We start from the raw sequence: 13833 nt of genomic DNA on the forward strand, positions 1-13833 counted from the left end.
TTGAAACTGCTGTAAAGAAACCTACATAATAAAACCTTCTTTATAGTCAACGTATTAAATAATCGATAAATATTGTTAATAACAAGGAGATATAAAATAGGTAACAAGAGGAAATCGCCGCGATGCGTAAGTACCACGTGGGCGTAAATATAAGAAATCGATATAATATTTTTTTAACTCTTCCTTATAAAAATACGATATGTTATCGTCAATTTTATGTAATTGCAATTATCCTTATGTTAATCTATTAATATTAGATGACAATTAACAATTAACAAGATATTAATTAACACTTTTAAAATTGGAACACTAATATACTCTTCAATACTAGCAGATATATTTAGTTTTAGAGTTGTAGAGATGGAATAAAATATTATTACATTTTTCCATTTTCTTTCATACTCTTATAGTTTATAGATTAAAGGTTTCAAAATAAAATTTTTTCTAACAAAGTGCAAAATTATAAATAGAATCTCGATTAAACCTTTTGCAATCTTTGTTTCTCTTCAAATTTCCTAAATATTTCTAAAACTGTATGAACAAAAATTCGCAAATAAGTATCGCGGAATAGAACAGCGGTGGCGACGACGGCAGCGTTGTCATCCTCATTGTCGCCGGCGGGTCACGAGATGGAGAGAAAAGAACCGTGCGACATAGAGAATAGGGAGGGAAGGACGAATGGACAGTCGGACGGTACATCGAACGGACAGAGAGAGTCCCGGGAAAGGTACGTAAAAGAGAGAGAGAGAGAGAGAGAGAGAGGAAGGAACAAGGTGGTAGGGAGATTTTCTTAAGAGTGGGGGCAAAATGCGCAAATCGTGGCTCAGCGCGATGTACATGTAGAGGGGAGCGAAGGAACGAACATCAGTTCGTCGTGCGGTAGTCACGGCCAGTTAGTAGCGACAAGTTAGTCAAGTAGTGACGAGCTATCGCGATAGACGCAAATCTAGAGTCTACAAACTGCTGTATTTCGTTTTTGTTCGTGGAACGCGAGTGCACGCACGGATAATCACGGACGGGACATAGTGTTCGAAGAACATTTTATTCACGCGTTTATAGAATCGAGCGTTGGACATTATCGGACGGCAACGACGAACGCGCCGGCGAAACCTAATCTTCCGGCCGGTGCACGGTGCACGGGACCTCTGACTGGAACGTGTGTACCTATTGCCATCTACATCTCTCGATTCATCTATCTCGCTTACGCTCCATCTACTACTTCAGCCACGGTATTCCTCGTGGTACAGCAATAATATCGTTTCCCGCGCGTACTGCGGATTGGCTGGTGCAGCCGCAAGTGAGGAGCGAGGGCAGTGAGTGAGGGGCGGAAGAGTGCCGGGGCAAACCATCGCGTTCCGTTTACTCGTGCCAGCGCCGTCAGCGAGAGTGGAGCTGAAGAGAGCGGAGGAGCGGCAAGGTAGAAGAAGCGGAGCAGCAGCGGCGCTTCAACGGACCAGCGTGCACTTGAAGAAGAGAGGGGGAAAGAGAGAGAGAAGAGGAGGTGGTTGTAGCCGCCCGACCGACCGACCGACTTGTTTCATTCATAAAAAAGTTCTTTATTACTCTCTGTGAGCGCATGTGCTATTCCACCACGGAGGAGGACCGACTACTACTACTCCCCCAACTGGCAGCGGCGGCGTAACTACGTTTACACACGGCATTATTTACTACTGTGTGAGAGATACGAATCGGCGCCACACGCCGCACCGGCAGCGCGGCGAACGGATCCTTGCTCTGCGTCAGTCGTGATCGTGCGCTTCAGCAGAGAAGGCACTACGAGAAAGTCAAATAGAGGCTACGTGCGTCTTTCAGTTTCGCTGTCAGAATTCCTCGCGTGTCGATACATAAACCGAAAAAACAGTTGGTTGGATGGTGCAATCCTGAGATCGATCGAGACCTCTTAGGAAGTACAAGAGCAACAGAAGCTTGAGGTTCTCGAAAAAAGTCAACCTGGATCTATCACAGGAAGACTCCGCCGTGGACCTCACCCAACTTTCGGGGCGAGGCACGGATCGCGCGCGCACCGATCGTCGTCAGTCGCGTAATCGTCGGCCACATCTAGATTTGTCAAGTCCCTTCAGCTTGGGCATCGTAACCGGTTATTGTAACAACGACGATTACAAAGAAAAAAGTTTGCCAATTAGCTCCGGTAACAAACATATCATTTCCACCATGCCGCGGAATGAAACAGCCCGGCCAGGCAAACGACCATTGAGAAACTTGAGTGCGCAGCAAAAAATTGATGCCATTAGACGGGTACATGAGGGCGAATCGAAAGCTGCTGTTGCGCGCGACATCGATGTACCGGAATCTACACTTCGCGGATGGTGCAAATCTGAGCATAAGTTACGGAGCCAAGCCGGGAACTTGCGGAATTTCGAACAGGAAGTATCACCTTCCTCAAGTGAAAGTGAGAGAAGTTCGCCGTCCAGCTCGTCACCTTCTGTGTCAAATTTGCCGGCGAATGGTGTGAATATTGCTATGTCGTCCACAGCGCCGACTGAAGATCCAGAACCCAGCTCGGCAGCAAAGCGGCTGCGAGTTGACAACGGGATAACGCCTGCAATCAACATTGGGGCACAAGCAGCTCGCGTTCCCTATAACGGTGACATAAGCGGACAACTCTTATCAAACTGCAATTTGTACAGCTTTCTCGGGAATACTGAAGTTACTAAGAAGTTACAAGCTATACAGGACCACTTGCTTCTAATGCAAAAGCAGAATTCCTTTCTGTCTCTATTTTCACCTGCACCAGCTACAACATCATCTGCTGTAGGCCTAATCGAGAACGGCCTGCAGTATACTAGGAACAACGGTGTGTTGATGAACAATACAACCAAGAAGAAACACAGTACTTCCTCTCTGATGCCGGATACACCAAGGAATTCCAGAAGACAAAATAGCTCATCTCCGGCAATGGATTCTCCTGGGACTAGTGGAACGAGTTCGACTAGCCTTATTAACGGAACACAGGCGGACCCAAGCATTTCAAAGAAACACGAACTTCCAAAAAGCGTTGAGCAGATTGCTGCATCGTTAGGTCCAATGCAGTACTTACAACCTGGACAGACTACGAATACGCAGTTAGATGCCATGGTCCTGCAGTGGAATATGTTTCAACAACTTGCCAATGTAAATGCGCCGAATACGCGCAATTTTAATCGGCAACTCCTGGACAACGTCTTGTACAACAACAACAACAACAACAACAATCTTCATCAAAATAACAATAATCAGAGCAGCAACAACACTGAGAATGACAACGGTGGACAACCTCCTCCTGAACTGCAGGAAGCAATAGAGCACGGTGACGTATTCGTCAACTGGCTACAAAGCCGCGGAACACCTATCAGCACGTTTGCTCAGGTAAACGAAATAAAGAAGATCCTTAGTAACATGAAACAAATGGCACAGAATAGAGACAAAGTTAGGAGGGAGAAGTCTACGAGCTAGCTCAAATATAGAAAACGATCTCGAGTTAATAACTCGTAAGAATTCTTTTTTTTATGTATTAAATAATTGTATATATTATTGTAAACTATCCTTTAGTGTAATAAAAAAATTAGGAAAATAGATAGTGTGTGCTCAACTTTATTATAAATGTACATATGACATACGTTAGCGCGCAATTTAATTAATAAATTTGCCATTTTGTTTAATAGCATATATCGCATTTTCTTTCGACTTTTATTTTGATTTTATTTTAATTAATAGAAAGAAAAAAAGACTAAACAAAATTACAAATTTACTTAAATTGCGCGCTAACATATTATTTATTTTATTATTTTTCTTAGGTCTTAGGCATATCTACCTCCTTTTATTTAATCATATTTTAGTATGTTTATAGTTTTTTAGTTTTTAAGTTTAAGTTTAAGTTCTCTTAGATTAGTATCTGTAAAGAATTATATTTTAAACTATAATTAGAAATAATTAAAATTGTAATTATATTATATATTAAATGTGATACTGGAAATGATTAAAGTGATAAACGCTTAGGTGCATTAATGCCATTCAGTCTATTCTCATTCCCAATAATATTTTGCTGCACACAATCCACTAATACCTATATTGTTTAAAAAAAATATAAAGGGACTAAAGTCAAATAATTAATCGAAAACGAAACAATTGTATGTAACTTCGAAAAGATAGTTTCTTAAATATCAGAAAAGAATTTTCGTTTGTCCAGTACGACCGCATCTCGCAGTATTAGTCCTAAACACAAACAAACTGTTTTATATTTCTTTAGAAAAAAAATGGTATCTACGAGCATTCGACGAACTGCATTGCCATATCCTGCGATATGACCGCATCTCGCAGTATTAACCCTCCGTCGTCCAACTGTACACTTGAGTGACACGCTGAAACTGGTATAGTAAATTTCACCGACAAATTTCAATTTTTCATAAAAAAAAAACCTATTGATCATTCCGGTTTAGCAACTGTCAAAACATGTTCAGAAACGTTCAAAAAGTCACCCGGAAGTTTGTCAAATTTTTCAAAGCAGTTATGTGTCAACGATATATGTATGACACTCAAGTGTACAGTGGGACGATGGCGTTGTTAAACAAATGATGGACAGAGGGTTAATGCATCTGTAGAATAATGATCCGATCCCTAAAAAAAGAACTTGTCCTGTAATAATACTGAAACCACTTTACTTACCATAGTAATTTCCATTTTATCCGGTGACTGATACTCTATGTGGTCACTAAGAAACTTTACGCATCCGCGCCACGTGCACATCGCAGGACATGGCAATGTAGTTCGTCGGATGCTCGTAGATACCATTTTCTATAGAAATATAAAACATTTTGTTTGTGTTTATTGCAATTTAATTTATTAAGTATTAGAATATTTTAATATACAGTTTTCTGTTCTTAGTTCATGTTGGTCTATTTGTGATCTCTAAGAATTAAGATTGTATGATATTTATAAATAATTAGAGATGATTATAAATAATAACATAAATCTCATATTTTATAATTTTATTTTATATATTTTGTATTCTAAGTTGCAATAATCGTTTCATACGAACCATGTCCAGCCTCTCAGTATTATAGTTATGAGATTTATGATCTCAATAGCAGAAAAGTGTGAAACATCATATTCAATTGTAGAGAACACTGTCGCGTTTTTCTCATATTTATTTTCGTCTTTACATCCAGTTAATAACGATGAATACACGTGAGTTGCTATTGTATGTATTTAGCGATATAACATAATATTGTACAAAGTGATAATTTTAAGAATTTTCAAAGATTATTTATAAGGATTATTTATAAGGAAGTAACTATGTACCAAAGTTAACTGTCAATGCTGTGACGCAAATGTACATAAGACTGTGCCTGCGCGTAAGTGCAGATGATTTATTATAGCCAAATTATGTATAAATAAGTGTATAGCAAACTTTATTTTTATTATTTAGAATGTAGAAAAAAGAAAAATGCTCTTTTCACGCATAAACAAATACTTTAATTGATTATGTGCTATTTATATTTCTTTTCGTTCTTCATAATACGGTTAAATAAAACAATGTAAAGGTAAATGTTCAGAAGTACATCGACCGGTATGAATGCATACTTCTATATTTACATGTATACACTTTTGAAAAAGTTCACGCTCCACCTAACTGAAATGTCTGCTTTATTTGGATATTTGTTTATAGAAATTTGCAAACCTTTTTAAAAGTTAGTGAAATAGAATATTATATATTTAGCTTTGCGAGAAAAACTGGTCAATGTAAGACTACTATTTGCGATTTTTTTCCTACAAAAACCTTAAACCTTGTATACATGTCTTTTTATAGCTAATTCTGTTAATTACTGTATTTTGAAAAACCGCGGTTTTTGATGCAGCAGTACTTCTGAACATTTACCTTTTTTGTATCTTTCATGTTTATGTGGAAAAGATATAATAGAACACATGCTCTATACATATACAATCCAAGTGTTATATATTTGAACAACAACTGTAACGAAAACATTCCTCGGTAGTTCAAATATTTTGCAAATTCTCCGAATTTTAATAATAATATCAACTTTTATTGGTACTTTATTCTTAATCGGCGATTTTTGTAATAACCAGTCTTTAAATGCAAACAAAATAATAAAGAAAATTTAAAAAAATTACAAAATAAAGAAATACAATTAAGTGTTTACATATTTTTTATTCCACTTTCTAATTCATCCTTAACGAGAAGCATTTATGTCAATCTTCAATTAATATACAGCGCACTTTTTCCACAACATAACATAATAATATCCGTCAAATTGTTATCATTATTTGCAAAAAGGTAGATATTACTGAAGGTATAATAAGGATTATTTTAAAGGAGCATTCAATTAAGACGTCAATTAAAGATTGGTATGGATCCTTCTCAAAGAAATTTTACGTACCTGTATGCCGCATTCGTTTTCACATGCCAGTAACAACGGTCGGCGATCCATGGACTTCGCATGAAACTGTCGACGAAAGTTTTCCGTGTGCCACAGCAATAGTCTCTCCTTGTCGTTGACGCATCGGTAAGTATCCGGAAGTAATCGCGTATAAGAGTCGTCCGTCATTGGAACGTAGGGCCAGCATAATTTGATCAAACATAATTCGCGTTGTACTTGTCGCACGATCTCCTCGATAGTCCTTACGTTTAATTTATCAATTTCCATGTTTACATTGATATCCACAGATTCTTCGATCTCATGTTCATCGTCTGTACATGCTTCAAATGATAACTCGGATACTGATCGTTATTTTCTCTCGTCCGCGTAATTGAGCATTCTTATGTTATTTATTAGGATAGCAATACCAAGTAGCAACACTATGAATCAAACTGGAATCAAAACAAACAAACGAGTTGTGTTAGTTGCTAATATTTACGCCATTGTGACAGCATAAATTCGAATTCACCTGAAAATTAATAGTCGTTACTGTGGCAACGTAATTCGATGTATTTCACGTACTGGCCACTAGGTGGCAGTATGTCTCGACCGTTTGTGGCACGCATCTTGAACACTTGTGGATAAATTAGATTACTGCATTTAACGCTCCGTCGTCCAACTGTACACTTGAGTGACACGCTGAAACTACTATAATAAATTTCACCGACAAATTTCAATTTTTCATAAAAAAAACCTATTGATCATTCCGATTTGGCGACTGTCAAAACATGTTCAGAAACGTTCAACAAGTCACCCGGAATTTTGCCAAATTTTTCAAAGCAGTTGTGTCAACGATACATGTATAACACTCAAGTATACAGTGAGACGATGGCGTTGTTAAAAAAATGATGGACGACGGAGGGTTAATTAAAAATATAATTATTTTTATTTTTAGCACCTTCAACCCTATATGTATAGGAGTATGTAGTGCAACTTAGGAGAGAGAGGCGACACGAGGTCATGTGACCAGCTTCGTCGCGATTGGCTGGCGACAATGTGGACTAATTTGTTCATTGCGACGCCAATGCAGACAACATGTGACGTGGATTGCTGGCGTTTTTCAGACTGTAAAAGTGACTATAAAATATGTGTGGTTAAATATATGAGGTAAAACTTTATTATTAGAAATTATAAATAAACTGTGATTGTAAGAAATGTCAGTTGCAGTTGGGAAATTTATTGAAACAATATATTTACTGTTTATTCTTGTTTTCTATAATAAATATTACAGTATCTATTAATTTGGCGCCGTTGATTTCTTTGTCAGGTAATTTATTGTGTTCTTTGTAAGATTTACCTCATATATTCAACCACACATATTTTAGTCACCTTCACACAGTCTGAAAAACGCCAGCAATCCACGTCACATGTGGTCTGCATTGGAGTCGCAATGAACAAATTAGCCCATATTGTCGCCAGACAATCGCAAGAAGCTGGTCACATGACCTCTCGTGTCGCCTCTCTCTCCTAGAGGCCAGAGAGAGTGGAGCGGATCGTATTCTCTTCTCTGATTGGTGCCGCCATTAGCTGGGCAACTTTGTACGTTTCGCACTTTCAGTGAGACTGACGTTACATATTCTGGCATATTTGCACTTTTGAACGCGTAGTTGGATGGTGGAAGACGTAAGTGTCACAATATAACACTGTAATAATATATTAGTAAAGTATTATTTAGTATGCGTGTTGGTGTGTGCGTATGTGTTTGTGTGTGTGTGTGTGTGTGTATATTAAATCTTCCTCAAAAGTTACCCAGCTAATGGCGGCCAATCCGCTCCACTCTGTCTAGATTCTTTCTGCTAGAGGCTCTCTAGGCACGGCCGTTCAGAGCTGCCAGACGGCAGCCACTGAGCCACGGCTCACGATAGTGGAGGGGATGACGCAACATCCAGACAGTCGTGTCCGTGTGCGCGCTGCGCCTCGGCTATCTTCGGGCGGTTAGACGCGAGCAAACGTAGCTTGCTTGCTGTGGGCCAAACATTGAACTATAACCTAACTAGAATGAGCGCCAAGCCACCATTGCCGTTTAATGAGAAAGAAGGACAGTAATACCCATTCTCGTGTCGTCTTTGTCTAAACGGCAATGGCGGCTACAGGTTGGGAAAGGACAGCTATACCCTGCTTTCACCCTCTCTTTCTAAACGGGTCACGTGACCCGAGAACAATAGCAGTGCTCATTCCAGTTAGGATATAGTTCAATGGGGCCAAAGCACAAATATGGCGTAGCGATCTACGACTACGACTGTCGTAGATCGCTACGCCATATTTGTGCTTTGGCCCTGTCTCTTTCTGTCGTATGACGTCACGCCGTGACGTAGCGCGCGAGATAGCCTCTCGGCATGCGACGACGCGAAGGCAATTGCTGAGCAAGCCGGCAAATATTCTGCGTCTAATTGTAAAACAGATTGCAATTTTTATAATTAGTACATAATCTCGTAACAAAATATATGTACGAAGAATTTGCAACAAATATTTTACAGATAAAATTATTAATTAAAATAAATTTCAGTTTAGAATGTAATCTCCTGATTTTTTAAATAATACACGCAGTTCTTAATATATTACCTATTTATATATATTTAAGAAAGAGAAAGAAAAGCAGATAATAACTAAATATTTTTTTATTTTTTCGAGAAATGTGAATAGAAATTCTTAGTAATTGATAATACTTATTTTGTTGCACAACAGGATATTATCGTGTTAATCATAATGCTACAAATTGAACAAAATTTGTGGCTTAACTTATAGTTATTTTGTCTATTTGTTATGAGATAAGACACAAATTTTTTTTCAATTTGTTGCATCATGATTAACATGATAATATCCTATTGTGCAACAAAATAAATTTTATCAATTACTGTAAATTGTATTCAAATATCTCGAAAAAATCAATTAAAAAAAATATTTCCAGTTATCTGCTTTTCTTTCTCCTTCACCTAACATATTAATAGTACATATATTAAGAATATTAGTATTATAAGAATATTATGCGCATTTTACAAAAAAATAACGAGATTACATTCGAAACTGATATACATTTTAATTACAATAATAATAATGCGTAATGCGTAATAATATAAAAATTAATTTTTCAAACATTATCTGACACACGCGCGCGCGCGTTACATTTCGACGTGCAATAGGCACAGAAATAAAGTACAAGATATCAATATGAGACTATTTTTAATGTAAGTAGTGGAAATTATTTTCTCTTTCTTTCATTAATTCAATCTTTAGCATTTAGAAATTTAGATAAACACATTTATCGAAAATGTAATAACATACATTTAATATACAGAGTGGGGCAATAACTATTACCATCTTAAATATCTTCGAATTTATAAGGTTCAGAGGAAAATTTATGTAATCAAAATTATACGCTACGAAGGGGGCTAACATATGGCGATAATAATTTTTGTCCTGGTGGAGGCGCTTCAAAGATATCAAGGTCACCTTAATTTTTTTTAACGGGTTCGGCATGTTTTTTTCCATAATTTCATAGAGGAGCTTAAAACAAGTACGGAACTCATGACACAAAATTATTGAACAAGATTAAATGTAAATGAAAACGATAAAAAATACATTTTTTTTAATGAAACTATGTTATTTTATTACGTGACGTTTTATCTCTTATTTTATTATTAATGTTTATAAAAGGTGTTCGAAGTGATGGCCATTACTATCAATACAACACTGGATTCTTCTGATCACTGATTGGCTTGCTCTTCTAATAACGTCGGGAGCTATTGACGCACAGGCTTCAATGATCCGTTGTCGCATGATTTGAGGTGTAGACCATGTCTTTTAGGGTTCCCCATAAAAAGAAATCCAGTGGTGTCAAGTCTGGTGAACGAGCTGGCCACCCTACAGGACCTCCACGTCCAATCCAGCGATTTGCAAATTTTTCATTAAGTTTATTTCTCGCAACTAATGAAAAATGAGCAGGACATTCATCATGCTGGTACCACATTGTTCGTCGTGTGATTAAAGGCAGGTCTTCTAATAAATGAACCAAGTTATGCTCTAGAAAATTGGCGTAGCTGTTGCCATTTAGATGTCCGTCGATAAAATAAGGACCAATAATTTTGTTATCTATGATACCACACCATACATTCAAAGACCATTGTCTCTGGTGTTCAATCTGCCGCAGCCAATGAGGATTTTCCACTGCCCAGAAATGCATATTATGTAAATTAACATTCCCGTGATTAGTAAATGTTGCCTCATCAGTAAATAACACTGTATCAAAAAATGAGTCATTGATTCGAATCTGTTGTTGAGCCCATTGGCAAAATTCAACACGATTTACAAAGTCCATTCCATGTAATGCTTGGTGAAGGCTGAGGTGATATGGATGGAATTTGTGACGATGCAAGATGCGGAGTACGCTCCTCCGATTAATACCAGATTCTCGTTCAATTTGTCGCGAACTAATGTGCGGATTTTGAGCCACCATTGTGAGAACTTTAATTTCATTCCCTTCATTAGTTTTTCGCTTTTCACGCTCACTATTACGTGTATTTAAGCTACCGGTTTGTCTAAGTTTATCACACACATTTTTAAATGTTCGACGCGAAGGCTGAGTGCGATTAGGATATCGTTCAGCGTATAAATTTTGTGCTCTCACTGAATTTTTTTGACATTCTCCATAAATGAGGATCATGTCGACTTGTTCTTCAAATGAATACATCTTGCACGATTGACTTATCTATCGATACTACTTTTCATGTTTATCTTATCCTGTGAACTTATTAAGATGGCCTTCAAAGGGTCTTTGTTTTCATTGAAATAAGTTTACGTTACTATTTATTTTCATCGATGTATCCGTTTGAAGAACAAGTTGATCCTCATTTATGAGGAATGTCAAAATCAAAACATTCCGACAAAACATACTAATAAAGCGTCATTTCGTACATCTTTTAAATGTAAATTTCATTTAACATAAAAATGTATTTTTTATCGTTTTCATTTACATTTAATCTTGTTCAAAAATTTTGTGTCATGAGTTCCGTACTTGTTTTAAGCTCCTCTATGAAATTATGGAAAAACAACATACCGAACCCATTAAAAAAATGAAGGTGACCTTGATATCTTCGAAGCGTCTCCACCAGGACAAAAATTATTATCGCCATATGTTAGCCCCCTTCGTACCGTATAATTTTGATTACATAATTTTCCTCTGGACCTTATAAATTCGAAGATATTTAAGGTGGTAATAGTTATTGCCCCACCCTGTATACATATAAATATATTTTTGTATTAAATAGATTAAATTTGTATTAAATATATCTTTTTATAGAAATCGCTGAAGAGATGGAGGATTTGTTGCTGGAAGAGAACTGAAGCTCCTGCTGCAACCATGCAGTTGGTGTTGCAGAAACTGCACGAGCAACAGCAAACGCAGGAGAAGTTCCAGCAGCAGCTGCACATTCTCCTGCAAATGCAGCAGTAGCAGCAACAACAGCAGCCACAACAAGAGCCCCAGCCGCAACAACAGCAACAGCAGCGAAGTATTACACACTTTCTTTCATTTTTCTTTTTTAGATTATTTATTTATATTCTTATTACTTAAGATATATTTATTCAATATAGAAAAAGGAGGAGGCAGGCGATCCCGAGCCCGATGGTATCTCCAGCGGGGCGGCTACCACGGAGGGCGAGGAGCCCGCGGGCGCGGACGGAGCGTGCGACACAACACGCGGTTGTGGCGAAATACGCGCCCGCCAATGCAGCAAGGTTACCAAGATAGGATTTTGGAACGCACCTCAGAGCGATCGAACGCGTGTTGCTCTGATCAGGATTCACGAGCGACTATCGATCGATTTTCCTGCAGCGATAGCTCCGATTCGGTGGAATTCGTGCTTGTTTTTCTCTATCGCTCGGCAAGGTGAAGTTGTTTGTGATAGAGTCGTCGCCTTCCTTCCCTCTCATTCGCTTAGAAAAATCAGCTGGAGAGCGAAATGGAAAGCAAACGGCTTTGTCTCAACGCTTTCAATTTTATAACAAATAATTCCCGAATCGACTAGACAAATAAATCGACAAATCGGCAAATAGATCGTGTTCGCGAATGTTCGATAAAATTTTGATCGAATCGCGAACAAATATTATGTGTACAACCGGTACTATAATCACTCTCATTTTTTTTAATATGTATGAAATTTTAATATGACAATTGTGATTCTCGCTTCCTTCCCTCTCTGATCCAAAAGTGTTCTTTTTAGATATAAATATATATTTACTCGGCATTTGTCCGACGGAAAATGGTAGATATACATAGTGTAGTATAATGTGGTACAATAGGGCTCCAGGCGAAGGTCCACGTTAAAAAAACCGAACGCGCCATTAGTGGAACCTTTAGGATGGTGCGGAAGTCCACTACTTTACCTTTTGAAAGTTACTCAGGAGAGTGACCTCTATACTATATATGTTGAGAAATGTAATTTTCACCGTGTTTGATTCACCCGCGAATAAGTACTGTCGGGATGGAGATGGCGCGTTTACGGAAATGGGCATTGCGGCACAGGTGAGAGAGGATTCTCCCCTTTCCGTAGCGAGCGAACGAGCGAGCGAACCACACGTGTGAGCGAGTACTTGGCCAAGTGCTGTGATTCCGACTCCGATAAGTTTTTTTCTTTTATTTGTTATACGCAATTTATTTGTTTGTATTTCGCGAGTATATTCTCTATGTTATCTCTCAGATTCAATAATAAATGTCTTTTGTAATACAAATGGTAATATGTAAAAGATCCACATCCCCACATTATAAAATATATCTCACAGTCGTTGACATTCGCGAGACTTGATCGGAATATATACGCATGGTCGGTATTACCAGTACAATATTGGCAGTATCCCTTTTGCATTACATAAATATTATATTAATAATCTTCAGTTAAATTATTATCAGACATCCTATACATTTAACTCTTTTTTTACTGGTAGATACGTTCTGCATAATAAGAAAATGTGTGATTTGGAAACAATCATGTAAAGAGAATTGCGTACAAGGAGAATTGGTTGTACATTCTCATGTTTTACGCGCTGTGAGCCATTTTGTTCCCTCTTTCGATTAAGTTTACCTATCAAAACGGGTGCGTTCGTTTATGCAGTGGCTACCGCAGATGTTGTTCATTTACTCTGCCTGCGAAAGCGACTGCAGCGCAGTTTGTCATTCGTTTATGCAGAGATATATCCCATCTGCGCAGCTACTTCAGAGGTACTGCTCTGGATGCTCTGCTTGCAGTGTTGCATAAACGAACGTAAACTGCTTCCATTTAGGCTGGTATATAAGATCCGACTATGAATACCGGCCTTAAAAAATTGATAAATTTACTTAACGATTGATAAATTGATAAATTTACTTAACAATTGATAAATTGATAAATTTACTTAACGATACACA

The 13833-nt window shown here is 37.8% G+C and overlaps 2 protein-coding genes and 1 long non-coding RNA gene across 4 annotated transcripts; 2 read left to right on the forward strand and 1 right to left on the reverse strand.

The window, feature by feature from the left end:
* The first annotated feature begins 629 nt into the window (after window positions 1-629).
* On the forward strand, window positions 630-6146 carry LOC105288034 (putative uncharacterized protein DDB_G0277255). The gene is made up of 3 exons (XM_026970962.1): window positions 630-727; window positions 1225-1313; window positions 1886-6146. The coding sequence occupies exons 1-3, from the start codon at window positions 630-632 to the stop codon at window positions 3451-3453; spliced, it is 1755 nt and encodes a 584-aa protein (XP_026826763.1). The 3' UTR covers window positions 3454-6146.
* LOC113562281 (dynein regulatory complex subunit 7-like) lies at window positions 4583-6787 on the reverse strand. The gene is made up of 2 exons (XM_026971178.1): window positions 6396-6787; window positions 4583-4791 (listed from the first exon to the last, which is right to left on the reverse strand). The coding sequence occupies exons 1-2, from the start codon at window positions 6660-6662 to the stop codon at window positions 4615-4617; spliced, it is 444 nt and encodes a 147-aa protein (XP_026826979.1). The 5' UTR covers window positions 6663-6787; the 3' UTR covers window positions 4583-4614.
* Window positions 6788-7348: 561 nt separating this feature from the next.
* On the forward strand, window positions 7349-13160 carry LOC105288032. 2 transcript variants are annotated; one of them, XR_895534.3, is made up of 4 exons: window positions 7349-8057; window positions 8221-8385; window positions 11731-11941; window positions 12024-13160. It is a non-coding gene; the product is annotated as an uncharacterized LOC105288032 (long non-coding RNA). The 2 variants fall into 2 exon arrangements; XR_003406789.1 differs by lacking the exons at window positions 11731-11941; window positions 12024-13160 and having other exon boundaries at window positions 8221-8901.
* Window positions 13161-13833: the final 673 nt, after the last annotated feature.

The sequence above is a fragment of the Ooceraea biroi genome, chromosome 7, assembly GCF_003672135.1.
Source record: "Ooceraea biroi isolate clonal line C1 chromosome 7, Obir_v5.4, whole genome shotgun sequence".
Classification (NCBI taxonomy): Eukaryota; Metazoa; Arthropoda; class Insecta; order Hymenoptera; family Formicidae; genus Ooceraea; species Ooceraea biroi.